Source organism: Thunnus albacares, chromosome 4, assembly GCF_914725855.1.
Source record: "Thunnus albacares chromosome 4, fThuAlb1.1, whole genome shotgun sequence".
Classification (NCBI taxonomy): domain Eukaryota; kingdom Metazoa; phylum Chordata; class Actinopteri; order Scombriformes; family Scombridae; genus Thunnus; species Thunnus albacares.
This window is the reverse complement of record NC_058109.1, coordinates 29,731,327-29,749,049: the sequence shown is the minus strand read 5'-3', so window position 1 is coordinate 29,749,049 and position 17,723 is coordinate 29,731,327. Positions and strand designations below refer to the sequence as shown.

The 17,723-nt window shown below is 40.0% G+C and overlaps 2 protein-coding genes across 6 annotated transcripts in view; one reads left to right on the top strand and one right to left on the bottom strand.

The window, feature by feature from the left end:
- sema3fb (sema domain, immunoglobulin domain (Ig), short basic domain, secreted, (semaphorin) 3Fb) overlaps nucleotides 1-7,725 on the top strand; it is a 61,137-nt gene extending 53,412 nt beyond the window's left edge. For 2 of the 4 annotated variants that reach the window (XM_044349715.1, XM_044349713.1), the window contains 6 exons: nucleotides 1,152-1,240; nucleotides 1,465-1,506; nucleotides 2,103-2,260; nucleotides 2,673-2,740; nucleotides 3,038-3,171; nucleotides 5,006-7,725. In XM_044349715.1, the coding sequence (XP_044205650.1) occupies nucleotides 1,152-1,240; nucleotides 1,465-1,506; nucleotides 2,103-2,260; nucleotides 2,673-2,740; nucleotides 3,038-3,171; nucleotides 5,006-5,458 (944 nt within the window). In that variant the 3' untranslated portion in view covers nucleotides 5,459-7,725. Of the gene's footprint in view, nucleotides 1-1,151; nucleotides 1,241-1,464; nucleotides 1,507-2,102; nucleotides 2,261-2,657; nucleotides 2,741-3,037; nucleotides 3,172-5,005 lie in introns of all 4 variants that reach the window. The other 2 variants (XM_044349714.1, XM_044349712.1) reach the window with 1 other exon arrangement.
- Nucleotides 7,726-13,277: 5,552 nt separating this feature from the next.
- Nucleotides 13,278-17,723, bottom strand: part of camkvb (CaM kinase-like vesicle-associated b) — a 42,043-nt gene continuing 37,597 nt past the window's right edge. For both annotated transcript variants that reach the window (XM_044347677.1, XM_044347676.1), the window contains exons 10-11: nucleotides 16,349-16,436; nucleotides 13,278-16,151 (exon numbers count right to left, since the gene is read on the bottom strand). In XM_044347677.1, coding sequence (XP_044203612.1) covers nucleotides 15,765-16,151; nucleotides 16,349-16,436 — 475 coding nt within the window. In that variant the 3' untranslated portion in view covers nucleotides 13,278-15,764. The remainder of the gene's footprint in view (nucleotides 16,152-16,348; nucleotides 16,437-17,723) is intronic.

Genomic DNA, 17,723 nt, shown 5'->3' with positions numbered 1-17,723 from the left:
GTTTTTTACCTTTTATCTGGATTTAATTTGATAGAAATAAGGGAAGGGGGCAAATCTCAAAGTTTTTTGGCTGTTTGTAAAATAATTTTTTGTAGCATTGTTAATCATTTCTTAGTGACTGTGGTGATAACATGTACATTAAGTCAATCTGAACCCATGAACCCTTTTGATCAGAGTCAGAATGATGAGTGACAATGTCAGTGGGAAGTTGAATAATGGAGAAAAAAATCCCCCCGTGGAAATAAATCCCATGTAAGTGGAGGGATTGTCTCCCCTGTAATCATTTATCATTAAGAGAAAAGCATTCTTGCCTTTTGTGCTCAAGTGGAATTTTAACCAATCAAAGGGTTTGTACCTTGCTCTATTCACACGATGTAAACAACAGGAGATTTGTACCTGGGGGGCAGGGGTGGATCAACAGCGGGAGGGAGAGAAAAGAAACAGGGGGTAAGAAGAGGAGGAGAGGGAGGGGTGGTTGGGGTACAGTTAGGATATCCATCACCTTAATCTTGCCCAGTGGTGTAAGAGAGATTATCTATTTGTCTGCTTGCCTCAAAGCTTTAATAAGACCCCAGTATGACAGCAGCCACCGCACAGTATGCAGCCCTCACATGTTGCATATATGATGCCTCTTAACTGGCTCCTTTGTTCATCTGTGCATTACGGGAGGAGAGTAATGGGTTTGTGTGCGATGGCGGCCGCTGTGGAGGAATGTGTGTCCTTTCAGCTGCTGTCAGAGGCAGCCTTTCAGCCCTGCACTGAGACTCAATGCAGAAGTCATAATAAATCTCAGGTATCCTTCTCACAGGAATGCCTAACTCAATACAGAAATCAAACATGCCAGGGAATGTCTTATGGCATCCAAATGAATAGGTCTAAAGGAAGAAGGAAGCTGAGGATGACAGGAGAGGTTTGTCATGGTGGCAACAGCGAGTACACTAAGTGGAACAGAGCCTCACGTCATTGAGAAGAGCTTAAACTCAAGAGAACCACGTGATAAAGGTGAAGAGAACAGTGGAGCCTGTTGATATGAGGATTATCCCTTGCTGGAAGTTGCTGAGAGAATAAAATGGGAATCCAAGGGGCTGTTGACAGGGGAAGGGTGTGAGGTTGCAGGTGTGTATCTGACAGGTCTGTGTTGTGCTCCACAGATAAGGGGACAGTTCAGAAAGTCATTGTTCTCCCCAGAGACGACCTGCAGACTGAGGAGCTGGTCCTGGAGGAGGTAGAGGTGTTCAAGGTGAGCATTTCTTTCTCACTCTCTCTTCCTCTACCGTACTTTATCTTACACTCCTTGCAATTCCATCTTTGTTCTTTATTTTGCTTGTCCTACACCTCCCCTTTTGTGATCATTTTCTTGTCCTTTCTTGTCTTCTTTCATTTGCTAATGCCTCTGTATATTGCAATTTAATCTACCTTAAAGATAACACACTGCATTCACAATATATTATTTTCTCTGTCAAGGTCCCTACTCCAATTACAACAATGAAGATCTCATCCAAAAGGGTAAGCATGTCTGTGCAGCTGATTTTCTCAACCTTTTACATAAAGAGAAATGTATGAATGATACAATTTGGAAATGTCACAAGCAGCATGTATATAGTTGTGTTTCCCTATTGCTTCCCTTCATAATTCATAGAATGCCTTTAAGTCTGGGGGAGACAATGAAGAGAGAAATATGGAAAAGACATTAAAGTTTAGTCTTGTCTTTCAAAGTGATTAAAATACTTGGCCTCCTCATGCTATGACATCATTCTACAGACAGAGAGTTAGTGTTACACACATCCTGCCAGACTGATGAATTTTAAACAGCCGATCATAAAATTTGAAGGTGCATGATGATAGCAACCTGATAGAGATGAGCTCAATATTCCCCCAGATGAACCAGAGCCTGCTGCTATTTCAGCACTATACAGGACTAGAATTTACACTTATTTCATTACATCCTTCTGGTTTGGTGGAGTCTTTGGCTCATTTCAGTGCAGCTGTCCTAAAAAACCCACAGGTTGTTTTCTCCTTTATTGCATCCAAATCAAAACCTAATTAAAGTGCTATCCAAACTTATGTCTAACATAATTTTCCGTCCACTTCTCCCTCAACAGCAACAGCTGTATGTGTCATCTGTGGTTGGGCTTACCCAGTTGGCTCTTCACCGGTGTGATGTGTATGGTGAGGCCTGCGCTGACTGCTGTCTGGCCAGAGACCCTTACTGTGCCTGGGATGGCAAGTCCTGCTCCCGCTACTCCGCCTCGCAGAAGAGGTGAGCACCAACAGCGGTGATAGCATGAGTCAAGCTAACTTAATAACTAACTTACTGACTCAATTGTTGTGTTGAATGATGCTCAAATTAGACTGCCTGGATGGCTGAATGGCTGTTAAAGGCCTCCTAATCTGTTTTTGACATTGCATTCATCACAGTCTTTGGGTAAACTGTGGTTAACACTACACTAATAAATTGTTATATTTGTGGTATTAAAAAAGTAACCAATGAATGATGTAAAATCACATAATGCAGGGACATAATAACATAATGGGATGTTGCTTTGTGGTTGGATCCAGTGGAATTTGATACATAAATGGCTTTATGTCTTGTTGAATGGCTTTGAATGGCTTGCGGTTGCTTTATTATTTTTTTCTCTCCTTATTCGGCAATACTGGTCTGACCCCTTTAGACGTAGCCGGAGGCAGGACGTCAAGTACGGGAACCCCATCCGCCAGTGCCGAGGCTTCAACTCCAACAGTAAGACTCATGTTCCTCAAACCCCCTGAGTTCTGCTTCTATTGCTTCTATTTGTTTATTAATAAGCTCAGAAGGGTGGAAGTAATGATATGTCTCATTGTTGCAGCTCAAAATGGTTCAAGGTGCTCATTGTTGTGGGCTGTAATGACTGTATTCTGGCAGCTTTATGGTAATCTGTGGAAGCTGTGTTGCCAAAAGGACTTTGATTTGCCACAACTGAGATTTTGGACCTAAGGAGCTCATGGTAATGAGTGTTTGGTTGCCATGGAAATCCCTTTCTCTCTCTCTGCCCTGCAGCCAATAAGAACACTCTGGAGATGGTGCAGTATGGGGTGGAGGGTAGCAGTACCTTCCTGGAGTGTCAGGCCCGCTCTCCACATGCTGTCATCAAATGGCATCTGCAGAGAGATAACAGCGACCGCAGGAAAGAGGTGAGCCGCCACATAGTGTATTTCTCAAAGTTTTTGGTTATAAAAGCATATTGCATCTATGGGTAGTTAACTCAAATGCCTATTTATTCACTATAAAGTACAATATAAACTTCCTGAAGTAATGGATTGGCTTGAACTTTCCTGATCCTGACAAGATGAGCACTTCTACAGATGAACATGAAGAATTTGCCTTGGACATCTAGCCATATGGGGGTGGGGGCTACCTTACTGTCATCACAGTATTTCATTTCATTTTGTTACTTTGTTGTCATGGAGAGATGGAGATTTATAAGCAGTATGACACATTTGAAAAATTACTCCGGTGTAATTCTCTCAGATTATCTGTTAACATGATTAAGTGATTCAGGCTCTGATAGAATGATGCCTGATTTCTCACACAGACCTCCGACCGTCCTCATGCCCAAGGGAAGGACACATAAAGGAGAGCTGTGAAAAAGCCCTCTGCCATGATATATAACCCTGAGGCTCTAGTTAAAGTTTTATTGTGAAGCTATGTAGTGTGCTGCCTCCCTTTTATTGACTATTCTGTTGGATGGTCTGTATTCCCATAGGCAGAGCCGACTTTGCTGCTGCCTCGCACATCTGATTCTGAGCAAAAAAGCTGTCATCACCTTATCAGATTCATGGGTGTGGATATACAGAAAGAGATGGCATAATGGAGTTACATCAGTTACTGTTTGATGACATTTGAATTAATTATTTTTTTAAATAAAGGATATTAATCTACTTTAGAGGCCAAGACAGGATGAAACAAATACTTTATTCGGATTCTGAACAATTACAAACAGCATCCGAATTCTTGCACTCATAAATATGTCACCTGATTGACACAATTTGCCTCACATCACACTACTTCTGCTCAGAGTTATAACTCAGTCAAATTGAAACTCAGAGTTATACACTCTCTGCTAACCCACTCTTTATACAGTGGTGTCAGGATCTTCAGTGCCCATCAAGGGTAAAAGTCCATAAATCTGTCTAGAAATCAGAGAAAGACGGACTCCTTTTAACTTCTTGGCTCACATTGATCAGATTCAGACTTTTTCAAGAACATAGCTTTGTAGCTAAGGCAGCAAGAACTTTTCATGAAACAAATAGGCTATGTGCAAAAAATACAGAGCAGTAGATTGTTTTTGTTTGATGTTCATTCAGCGATGTTTCCAGATTGGTTGTGAAGTGCAGGATAAAGTTTGACTGATGTTGCACAGGTGTTATTTTTACCTCTTAAGACGATATTGAAGTCCAGCACTTTTAGCAACACTACATTCATCTCCTCTCATTATATACACAACCTCCAAAAGTAAAAAGAAAAATCATGCAATATGGCCCAATTCCATTCTGACTTGTATTTTCCCACAGTTAAAACCTTCTGCTCTATTTTCACCAATCATTTCCACATGCACCATTAACTTTTACACAGATTTTATTTAGGCTCAGTTTAGACTTACTTTTCCTTTCTATTGAATGTGTGGCTGAAGTGAAAATCAAGTTTTATTATTTCAATTTGTTTAAAATATTGTGTTATGAATGTTATTTTGTATATTTTGTGGGCAGCTAAACTTATGGATATAAGTATGAGGAGTATAAAGGAGTATAAATGACAGCGGAAAATTACTGAACACAGAAAATAAAGCAGTATATATATATATATAACAGTATATAAAGCGGTATAAATATGACTATAGATACAAATACAGATATTTTTGTAAAATACATAATGATACAGATAGTGGCTTTGCATTACACCCCTAATACACAAGTTGTCACACAGGTTTTTCATGAGCTGTTTTTCTCCATTTGTTTGTAACTGCAGATGCGTTCTGATGGTCGGATTTTAAAGACAGAGCAAGGTCTTCTCCTGCGATCTCTGCAGCCCTCCGACTCTGGCATGTACCAGTGTACAGCCACGGAGAAGAACTTCAAACACACGCTTGTCAAGCTGCAGCTGGTGGTGCTGTCGAGCCGGGCTGTCAACAACGTGCTGGTGGAGGGTGGGGGAGGGCTGGTGCCGTCTTCTCTCCACTCCAGCAGCACCCAGTGGACCCCCAGCGCAGGCCAGTACAAGGACCTGCTGACCATCCTAAGCCAGCCAGAGATGAGCCTGATCAATCAGTACTGCCAGGACTACTGGCAGTTCGGAGACCCACTGCTGGGCGCCCTCAAGGCCAAAGACCTGAAGGAGCTCAAAGAGCAGAAGAAGCCCCGCAACCGTCGGCATCACGGGAAGGGGGAGGAGGAAGAGGAGCAGGAGGAGGTAGAGACATGAGGAGCCCAACTTTGTGTCTGAAACGCCCTCAACCACCCTTCCCCCCACCCTGTGAAAACTGGGAGAGACTCATTGAGAGTAGCAACATGAAAAAATCCACAAACCGGAAAAAAAAAAGCAAACTGAGAAAAAAAAGGCTTACAAACACAACCCCACATACATCCTCTCAAACAGTAAGATATATGATACACAGTATTTATTGTAGGTTGTATATAGTATCATTCTGTGGATTTCTTTGTACTTATAGAAAAAAAACATGCTCTTTGTGTATAGGTACCTTTGGGGCGAATATTATTGTTATTATTGATGTTGTTAATTTTATTGTTGCTGTTACTGTCATTACAAAACTCATCTGTCAACATCATATGACCTTGGCGACTGTTTGGAATGTGTTATCAGGCATGTAAGCTGTTAAGAGTGAGCTACGAGAAGCTCTCTGTTATGGGGAAATGAGTTGTTGATAAGGGGTGATGGGATCTCTGTTGTTTCTTGCTTGCTTTGACTCGATTGCCAGGACTCTTTTATTTCTGGACACTCCAGGAACACCTGTGACGCAACCTCCTCGTGGCTGCATGCGGACAGAGACTTTATACTGCAAGGGGACCATCGACATACTGTATGGTCCCAGTTAATGTGGGGAAACAGTACGTTCTCCATGGGAACCCAGACATACTGTACAGGATGTTCAAATATTCTCACTGTTGTAATTTGGCCTTTTAATAAGAAACTGGTCTCTTGCCCTTTTTAGCTTTTTCTTCTATTTCCTGCTTTATTGGAGGATTGATTGTAAAATAACGCAGCATCTTTGCTACTTCTCAGCCCAGATACGAATTATGATTATGGAAATTTGCTCAATTAAAGACGGAAAAAGATGTTTTCTCAATTGTACTCTATTTTGAGTAACCTGCAGCTTCTCTTCCAAGTGGCCATGAACTCTAGTTTAAAAAAGAAACATAGATGAAAGGAGCAAGCATCAGATCAGTTTTTATGAAACATGATTGGAAATATAATGGTTGGGTTCTTTTCAAATGCAAATATCCTTTGAACTGAGAGTGTGGTGCAATAAAGGGTCAAGGTTTTGCACAATGGGCATTATTCTTTTACTTTCATGGGACATTGGCTGGGGCCAAATGTAACAAGCACACTTGGGCAAGCTATAGTGGACTTCTGTGAAAAACAAATCCAGTTTAAGATGGAAATTGGTGCCCGGTAATGTTAGCTCTGAGCACAAGACATCCTCTGTTCTTTCTTCCTCTGACATTCATTTGTGGTAAAAAAAAATAATAAATATATACACAACAGAGCATTGTAACAATGTTGTGACACTAACCAAAATATTGGGAAGCTGGCTTTCATTGTGTGCATGAACCTGTATTTGTACTGTAATTCTGATAAGATACTGTGTGGTCGTTTTTTTCTGTTCTTCTGTTCTGTTCTTCATCTCTAGGAGTGTACATTGCAGTCTGAGAAACATTCTCAGTACAGTAAAATGGGTAGAACAAAGGCTTTAAAGATGTCCTAGCTCCAAACATACCCCTGTATAAAGCATGGTGCATCTTTTCGTGATCATAAATATAGATTTTGTCAGAGAATAAAGTCAACTTGCCTTGCTTCTGTGTATAGGTGGCAAGTAATATGGGAGAGTGTCATTTAAAGATGTAAACTAGTAGCATATTAGTTACACAGACAAAGTCAGTTTTATTTAATAGGAGGAGTGGGATAAAAATGGATGATGGTTCTATTGATTAGAATTTTATGCTCATTCTCTTGTACACAGTGCTATTAAAAACAATAGTACAGTAACCGGTTCTCCAGGAAGTTACATTACAAAGAAAACATAGCAAGCCTTTAACACACCTTTTCTAGCTTGTATTCAGGCTCTGTAAAAGTCAGCTTGAATGCCTTTGCGAAGATGCATCTATAATTCATACAGGGGTAGCTGTATCTGCTCCTCAATTTGGGATTTGTCTGCATTCCCAGAATCAATCACAGCTCCTGATTGTCTCCTCCAAATGAGACCAGGGCTTATACAGCAAAAAAATGCAAAGAAAGGTTGTACAATTTGTTGGTATTTTTTAAAAATGTGTCTTTAGTTTTTGAGTGTTTTTGTTTGTTTTGTATTTTTTGCATCATCAGACTTTATGAAAAAAGAAAAAAACTAAATGCACAGAGGTGATGTTATTGTAATGACTTGTGTAAATTACTCTTATCTTCCCTTTCCATTGTTGTTGCTGACTAATAAATTAAAGCTCTATATTTTATAAGAATGGAATGCTCCCCCCCTTCATTGTGATTGGCTTGATACTGGATGTTTTCCATGTTCTGCCCAGAAACCCTCTGGATCCTTGGAATAAAGTTGTACCTGTTAAAGAGATATGTACGCACATTTGTATACAATATACACACTGCATTTGTGTTTGTAATGGAAATATTGGAAGGTAAAACACCTTCAGTGAAACAACACTGGAGGATATTTGCTCTCTGTTTCTACAGTATCTGAGTGGCTTTACCTCTGGGCCTAATAGATATGGATTATGGGAGTTCCTAATCCCCATCAGTTAATATGTTCAGATAAGCCTTGATCATTATTTAAAGGTTCATTAACTACGATTTTCAGTGATCAATAGCGCTAAATAATCAGAGGATACCTGTGGGAGACCGATGGCAGACCAAGACCTGGGTTGTTAATCAATACTAATTTCTCAACATGTTGACCAGAGGCACATAGTTTTACATTTTAAAAATCACTTTAAATCCAAAAGTATTCTGTGGCACAGTGCTCAGTGATGTAGTAGTGCAACAAGCAAATGTAGCAGTGTTATTATGCATCACGATGTATTCTTTCTTCATCAGACATAATTAACTAGTTTTAACCATTTATTTCTGTCCTTTATAGGTTACCTGAAATAGCCAGAGTCAATTGTAGTCAATAGGCCTTTTTCACAGAGGACATTTAGACATGTTACGGTAGGAATATAACAAGTGAAAATAATAAAATTAATGATGGCTGAATTTCATTGAGCTGCTTCAGTTTCAGGGTCCTGGTATTGTGCATTCTGGCTCAATGTCACACTGTCATGGCTTACTGAGACACTTGAACAGAGCCATCGTTAATGTTGTTAGTAACACCAGTTAGTTACCTAAGTTACCAAAATAAATCCAACCTGCTAATGTTAGATAAAGTGCAGAAGATGTCAGCCTGTTGGACAAGCTGAAGTACTGTAAGGTCAGGACAACAAAAACTATTTCAAACAGACTGTATATCATCTGAAATAAACTGAAAATATAAACTTCTCTGGTGCTGTGTTTGAGTGTAATGAATAAGGTGCCTAAAGAACAAATATATAAAACATGAATTTTAAAAATGCATTTTGCATTCTTTTTTCCAGTTTTCCTTCTAAGGATGGAAACAGTGTCGTAATTTCAGTGACGAACACAATATCTCAGTATACAACAACGGTTGTATAACAGCTAAAGTTAGCATTAAGTCTAGACTGAGGATGAAGTTATATTGGCCCAGTAGGAATTGAACATTCTGCTTTCTGTGTGGTTTTCTAACTGGACTAGAAGACTGGACTAAGACTGAATTTTTTTTTTCACTTGAAGCATATTTCTTACACATAAATTCCAGTACTGGCACCTTCTCCTTCAGAGAAAAAAAGAGTCGTAAAAGTAAACCTATTTGCTTTTATGCTTCTGTGGCAGAAAAGAAAGTGATGCCACTAACTTCTGGGGACCCTGAAGGAAGTGACACACCTCATGGGGAACCTACTCTCTTCCCATGGCTTCACGGATCTGGAGTCGCCAGACATGAGGTCTGCAGTTGTCATCTCTTACTTAAAGTACTGGATCTTTTAAAGGAGGCAGTCCACCATTGTGTGACCTTCAGAGAACTTGAAGGCCAGAAATACAGTGTAGAAATGTTGCAAGTCTTGGGTCATAAAGTCATTGTCTGCCAAAATGAAGGCTGTTAATGGACTGCTATTGTTATTCTGCAGTCATCTATTGTGCAATATTTCATGAATCTCAACACTGTCAAGATTCCTTTCATGCTATAATTAATCAGATTGAATGGTTGATGAGAGTACTGCATGTGCAGACAAGACTCCCTCAAGCACACGAGGGGAAGAGGCTGTTGTCAGGTCAGAGCAGCATGATTTAGTCAAGCCCATCAGGGTTTCTTGCACATCATAAAAGTCTTGATGGCAGTGTTGACCCCTGATCAGCCCAACAGTGACTCACATTCTCCCATAACAATCTAGGTCAGGAGCAAAATGGCAGAGAATAAGAAGAAGAGAGGGAGACAGGGATAAAAAACAATTTGGGAAGAGAACAGGAGAGGTTCACGGGAAGTACAATATGTAAGATAAACCTCATCCCAGCAGTGTATCCAGTTCTCAGAGTTTAGGACATAGAACATCTTTATGTTGTTATCATGAATAGAATATCTTCAAGGGCGGTATATTGTGTTATTATGTACATATGCAGTGAATCTGTCTGACAAGGAAACATCACTCTTCCGTTGTTCACCATCTTAGGGGCTCAACGTTGCTCCAAAAAGGCTTTTGTTATTCTATATTTTCCATATTTTCACCAAATCCCATTAAAAGGCAAAAACCAACAATGTATTACTCTGTCTCTCAATACTAACCAACTTCTCCATCCTCTCGATCAGCCATTTGTTCCCACTGAAGATGAAAATCGAGATTCTCTCAGTAAACACAGTGTCAGTAGACTGGCTGATACAGGCCACCGGTCCTGATGGTTGCAGGTAATTATGATAATTTCTCAAAATGAATGTAGGCTAATGGTTTATTGATGCTAAAATGCGACACATGGAACCTTTGAGCAAGAATATTTGACCAGTATAGAATGCAATAACAAACTGGGATATAAATAAATAACAAGGAATAAATGTTTCCTGAACTCTCAGACCAACACAGATAGTTCATAATTCATGCAAGTTAAAAACATAATAAGAAAACCAGAGGAAGCAATGATGCAAAACATGTTGCATGCTTGTTTTTACCTGCATGAATTATGAATAAAAACAGACCAAAGTGCAGATGACATTTATTCCTTTGTTGGATGTGTTTTTCTTTGTACTTGACTGCAAACTCACAGATAAGTGTGCAGTGTACACTTGTTTGGGGATTGGAATACGCTTTACATGTAACATGTACATATGTCACAAAGGCAGTCCATCCTACAAAAAGAACTTCATCTGTTCAATCTTGCCCCGATGACACTTTTTTAAAACGTGGAGATGTCTGGACCTTTTCACCCCGACATGAGTTTGTTTGAGGACAAGGCAGACAACAGTCAGATGGTTTGGAAAACCATCACAGGGCATTCCAGGCATCAGATGACATCTAGGCTTTAGAGAACTTTTCTTTCCTCCCCACAGACAGAGCTCTGTTCCCTCCACTTATCTGATCCGTACAAATGAACTGCAGGGCAGACAAGAGTTTGACAGTCGTGAATAGAGGACACCGACATTCAGGGTCAGCCTCTCTCACAGTGGCTGTTATAATGAAATCTGTGTCATCATCCATCAAAGCAGATGTAGGACCAAACACATCAAATCCAGCCACCTCTGTGTCTGAATCAGAAACTGGATTGAAACCAAGATGGTGAGCCACATTTTGGAAATTCAAAACTACCCACAACAAAGGCTGACCCATCAGAATCTGACCAGACATTTCTGTGCAACATTCTTCAAGACACAACGGAGACGTATTACTGAAGGGCATTATCTCCACAGTGGCGTATCACATGACATGATGCCAAGCAACGGCATCACTAACATCATTCAGTTCACATGCAGAATCCTGCTCCGTCTTATCGCTGAGTGTGATCTGGTGCTCGGTGGCTCAGAGGCAGTCATGGCATTCAGTGGGTATCTGCTCCCTCTCTGTCACAGTGAGAGCTGTCAGACACTTACTGCATTGTTGAAGCAGAGAGACTCAGAAGTCAGATAGTGAGAGGCAGAAGTTTGGCATGCCATGAAACTGGTTCTTTGTTCACAAGCATCCTTCTGAAGACCTACAGACTTGGCCAGTGTTAAAAACTAAGGTCAGTTCAAGAAATGATGAGATGACATCAATTTAATGCCTCAGCCTAGGATTGTTCACAAACTAGGTTAAATAGTTCAAGGTAAGAATGTGACTGGATGCTTTATTTTATGAATAACACCCTATCCTGGCCTTGACAAACTCCCAGGGCTCATATTGTCAGACTGTCTCATGCAACAACCATATGGAGTCGAGACTCGGGGAAAGTGTGGTATTACCATTGGCCATTGGTACCTTTCAACGGAAAGCAGAGAAACAAAGGCAGCAATACTGCTCCCTGCTGGTTCTATGCAGTCACAACAATACTCCTGTTTACAGCTGCATTGCATGTTGTTAACCAGCAGATGGCAGGATGCAAACGTGTACTGGACTGTTGATTTACAGTAGAATGTCCAGTCCTGTCTATTGTAAATAAATCATCACAGAACCTCCATTTTAAAATGAACAAAACATACAGGCTCATAAGTATGAAATTTGGACAGTTTGTACTATGACGTTTTATTGATATATTGATATATTGCTATTATTGATATATATATTGACATAAACTTGAGTAAAATCTGCTTTCTAGTATTCCAAATTATATTGTTTCTTCTAGATTATTTAAGAATATTAGTCTTCCAAGACTTCACATCACAAACTAGTCTCACGATACAAAACCAAAGTACTACAGGTTGCTTATGACAACGATGTGCGTGTTTTGACATATTTTATACTGTTGGGGCTATGGTCACTAACAGCAATATTATAGATTTATATCTGTGAGATCTCAGTGATATGCAATAAGATGAGGCAGAGATGTTGTGATAGATTACTTGTTAACTCCTGCATGTCAATAAATCAATGTTACACACCACACCCATTCATCACTATCACAATTCTTTGCTTAGAGTTTTGTCATCGGTTTGAATCTGAAGCCCGATAAAGTAATCTGAAAGATGGAAACATCAATAATGCTGTATGGAAGTTCTTATTACAAGCAGAACTGCAGAGGGCCTGATAAGTAGATTTGTTCTTGCTTACTGTGCTTTAGTATTTCTGTATTGATCGCACTACATACTGTAACTCAATCCACAGTGTATAGTAACTATTTGAGCTGCTATTTTAGCTGAGTTGGCATTTAAGTTTTCCCAGAGAATGTAATATTTTATAAGTCCTTGTGAAAATCTCTTTTCCTCTCGGCAAGGACGGGCTGTGATCAATCGTCTTTTCATCTCAACATTGCTGGTTAGGAGAAACAGAAAACTGATACTTTTCTCACCCTACCACTCTTAATGAAGTCATCCAATGACACAGAGACAGAGTTAGCATCCCCCTGAGCCCTACTGACTGTATGGATGGCTGCATATGATTGTACAGTGGGCATGAAAAAGAGAGAGGCTCCCAAGAGGGAGCCTATTTAAACCCCAGAAGGCCTAGAAAGACTGCTCTCCGCATTATTATTCCGAGGCGATGCAATTCAAGTATCCTGGAAAGTGTCACCAAATGGCACTGCTGGGATTTTTCGAACACAAGTTCACACCCCACCAGGATGGGTGCTAAGCTTGTGCTAATTGAGATCATGTAACACAGATGCTCTCCTCCGGGTTAGGGGGAAAGCATAGTGCAATGACGCAGGCTCTTTCCCACATTTTCTCTAAATAATCCTGCAAATGTTCAATAGAGCCATCGTCGCTTTGAAAGATGCTACACATCGGTTGTCCACTGACTGTCTACTTAGAAGAGAAATGAGAGAGAATCACAGATGAGTAAACAGATGAATTAAATTTTATTACCATCAAAGTCATCAACTCAGTCAAGGAGTACGGTACAGAGCTCACAAATGCAAGACAGGACCTACAGGTGACCACTGGTCCTGGCATACATCACATCTACAAATACACCTGTAAGTGCATGGCAAAATGAACAGACATAGAATACTAAATACAGTGAGAAATGTATTGGAAAAAAGCATTGCTTTAAACTGTGTAACAGTATTTAAACAGTTTTTATTTGCCATCTAAACAAAGAGAACGGACTACATGAAATAATCTATTCACATAAAAAGTCTCTGATATTCTTCTTATTAAGCTTCTTGTTAAAATCTAAATATTTATCTTAGACAATGTAAGAAATGATAGTGGTATAATCTGAATGATTGGTTTGGTGTGCCTACCAATCTACATTAGGACAAATTAAAAGGAGATACATGTATAAATAAAAGACTCTGCAACAACAAAGTCAAACTTCAGATTCTACAGATAATAAATGTGATAAATTTTCTCCAGAGCAGTAGCCCCTTTTTAACTGAAATGCACATTTCCATTTAAATAATGTGCACGGTAAATTCTCTTGACAACAGGTTGGGTAAAGTCAGACAAGTCATCTAATAATTATATTGACAATATGGCTGCTGTCTTTATGTGACCAGGGAATAGAAACCCGTAATTCAGTGTGTGTTAGCACAGGAAATCAGCCCCCCCCCGCCCACACACACACACTTATCTGACAGCAGCCATGTGATAATTAAGTGGCCCTGATGGGCCTGACAGCTGGCAAGGACTATAGACTTCTACTTACAGGTACATGGACTGTATCGAAAGGACACCAAGAATCACAGTTTCTGCAGCCAGTCAAATATTGCTCAATTTCCTCTACAGTGATTACAGAGAACTCCTTCTGTAGCACATTATTAATGCTCAAGGGGACCAGTGACAAGAAATGATAGATTGTTATTACTGTTCATCAAGTATGAGCTGAAAACTCTATGGAATAAATAAATGACTGAAACATTTGAAAAACAAAGAGATGTGGAAATAAAAAATATATAAATAAATACTAAATAAAGTAGATCAGAAATGTCATATGTTTCATACTTTTTTTTTCAGTACAACACAGGTCAACAAAGCTGAGTTGGTGAAGGTGGCCCTAGTAACCACTAAGTCAAAATGATACACGTCTTCCCTTGAAAGCCGCATGTGGTCAGTTAATGCAAATTTTTGTTTTACAGTTACAACCAAATATTAAGACATATGTGGCATTAGAGTCAATATGCTAATGCAGTGTACAGAATCAAATCAAACTAGATACAGGTAGACTGAGATCTAGCAAAAAATCATTTCTGTCACATGATGGATAAAGATGTCATGAAGTCTGCTAAAAAAGAAAAGCTACAAATTAATTTGGATGCATAGAACTGCTATGTAATGAAGACTGTGGGTTTTTTTTTTACATAACTTACATTTACAGCAGGGGCGCAAAATGAACAGTAGTAACAGACAGCATAATGTATAGTGTGCTTTTGAAAAGAACATTAACCTCAACATGCCCTGTGGCAAGAGGCGAGAGTGTTGTGGCCTACAATAATACAGAGTTGGCAGTAGCGCATCTTTATCCACCAAGTGGCTGTAAATGTGAAATGAACAGCAAAAAGTGAGAATGCATGCTGTTTTGGCTACTTCTACAAAGGTCTCTATGTACAGAATCTTTACACTTACAGCTATGAGGTTCTTTCCTGAGCAGGAAGTTAGCAAAGGAACATAGTGTTTGTGTGTGTGCTTATGTGTGAAGCTGCCTAGTTCAAAATACAGTACTGGGCATAAAAACTGCCAGTCACCAATCTCAGCGTTGTTTAACATACAATGACTAGTTAGTGTAGACAATAACAGATAACAGAGATAGCCATATTTCCCCTGTAACAGGAATATATGTCATCTTCTCCAACTTCAGGAGGACCAGTACTTACTGAATATTACAGTAAATGGTCAAAATTTCAGAGGCAAAACTTTTCTTCTGATTTTAAGAACAAATACTGTAATTGCAAGACTGGCAGTGAGTAGTTCCCCAAGTTGGCTCATTAAAAAGGAATCAAAGCTGTTTTCAGCGCAATTATGTCTTCCTATTTTCTCTTATCACTGAGAGACGAATCAAAAAGAAGACTTTAGCTATAAGCCACAGCTTGACAGCAAATCTGTTTTGCCCCTAAAACTCAAGTGTGCAGAGATGGGTGTGGTTTATATAATCTGACATAAAACACCAGAGGGTCAGTGAAAAAAGATACGATACATGTAAAAAGAAAGCCAATGCAACGCGGCACTCAGGAAAGGTAACGTTAGCACACAGCCTCCATGAGATGATACTAATGCTGCAAGTGAGAGAGAAGCAGAGTCAGTGTCACCATGCTAGCAGCTAATGTACAGTGTGCAGGGGTTGGTGGGGACTGCAGATGTCACAGCAGCGAGGGTAGGGATGGTCTAACCCTGCTCATCCCCAGCCTCAGCTCCTGCATGGAGAGCAGCTGAGGCGTCTCCATTGCAACGTGATGTGGGCTCAGCCTCCTGCGGCGCCGGGCTTGGCTGCTGTGGCTCCACGGCTGAGGCTGCCACCCCATCTCCGGCCTCTGGTGCTGGTTGGCTTATTTCCGATCCCACAGGGAGCTCTGTGACCGCAGCAGGTTCTCCCTCAGGTGCTCCCTCAGGCGCTCCCTCAGGTGCAGCAGCAGATGAAGGTGCAGAGGGGTTGGCAGCAGCCTGGGGAGCTGCAGGGTCTGCTGGGGCGCCGGCTGCAGGGCTGGTTGCCCTTGAATTACTCTGCTCAGGTGCTCTCAGTCTCTTCATGATGGTGGTGACCCGCACAGCTTTCTGTGGGAGGAGGAAGAACAATCCAATCTCAAATAGATTCTATAATCTGAAACTTTCTCAGAGAACATAAAGTCTCATCGAACGGCCTCGACTCACAGTTATACAATATTGCATTACTATACCTCCTTGCTCAAGGAGTGTACAACTACTATCGAACTTTGTGAAGGAGAGTTTCCTGAGAGAACTAAAGGGCTTACCTTCCATTTAGCTCTGGCAAAGTTCTTCTCTATTTGTGCACAAACATTTTCTTTGATGTTCTTATCTGAAGCTGCACCACCAGAGATCCTGTTGTCCAAAAAAGGGAAAAAAACACAACTTCACAACAGAGATTTATGCATCCCGCTATCTTTGGATGCCACTGGCTGCTACACACAGTATTACTCAATTTGTTTTTCATTCTATTGGCTGGCAAAAGGACTTTGCAAGGACTGTGTAAACTTTGAGGATTACTCTGATTCTGATTTCTCAGCTTGGGCATTTTCTTCTAGTTTTGCCATTATGACTATCGACTGGGTGCAAAACTTGTAATTTGCTAGAGGTGCCTCTGTCCAATACACACAAATAAGTAAACAAGTCCTTTCAACACAAAAATACATACACATAATAAAACAACTGCAACTGAACAACTACCACAACAAGTAAGAGATAATGCACATGAGGTGTCTCTATCTAAGAAAAAAAATAAGATATAAGTAGACCACAAGGGTGTTCCTCTACTCAATCATTTTTTTCTGTATTGGGGCACTCCAAAGTACATTATTGTGCTCATACCAATGCCACTTATGAAGAAAACAAAAAAGCACTGTGAGACTGTATTAAGGTACAAGGTGCTGTGAGCAAAATTCTAACGTCAGCATGCTAACACTAGCTAACACACTTACAAGGAAAATGTTAATCGGCTTATGTTTCAGATTGTATATTGCTTCGGACAAAAAACGCCTGTCAAATTATTTGTTTACAAATGTTTTTTTCATTAGTTAATATTTTCTAATTAGCACCAAATGTAATGTAAATGTTCAGCTGAGACTGATGGAAATGTGATTAGGTCAACAGGTATTGGACAACATGAAATTTTGACCTGATGAGGTGGCGCAACATGAAAATTCAAGGGATCATTCAAGTAATTACAGTTCGCCCAGTGAAGAATATGAATGTCTGTACCAAATTCCATCCACTAGTTGTGGAGACATTTCAGTTGGAACAACAAAAAATCTCAACTTGCCTGTAGAGCTAGAGGAAAAGCCAGGGTTATCACTAAAGTCACTGAGATACATCTTCTGGGAACCATGAATATCTGCACCAAATGTTGTGCAAGTCCATTCAGTATTTGTTGAGATATTTAACACATCATCATCCCAGGTCACTTGCATGGCTAAGAACTGTGTTAAATTCATTTTGGGCAATGTGGCGAGTAGCTTTGGTTTAAGTGTTGATTCAGTAAAGCATCAATATTGTTGCTAGAGTAACTTGCAATCTAATCAGCACCCATTAAGAACAATGATTAACCTGTTAAAGTGAATTATGATGTTTCCCAATACAATTTTAAGTAACATGTCAAAAAGGGAAGAAGGT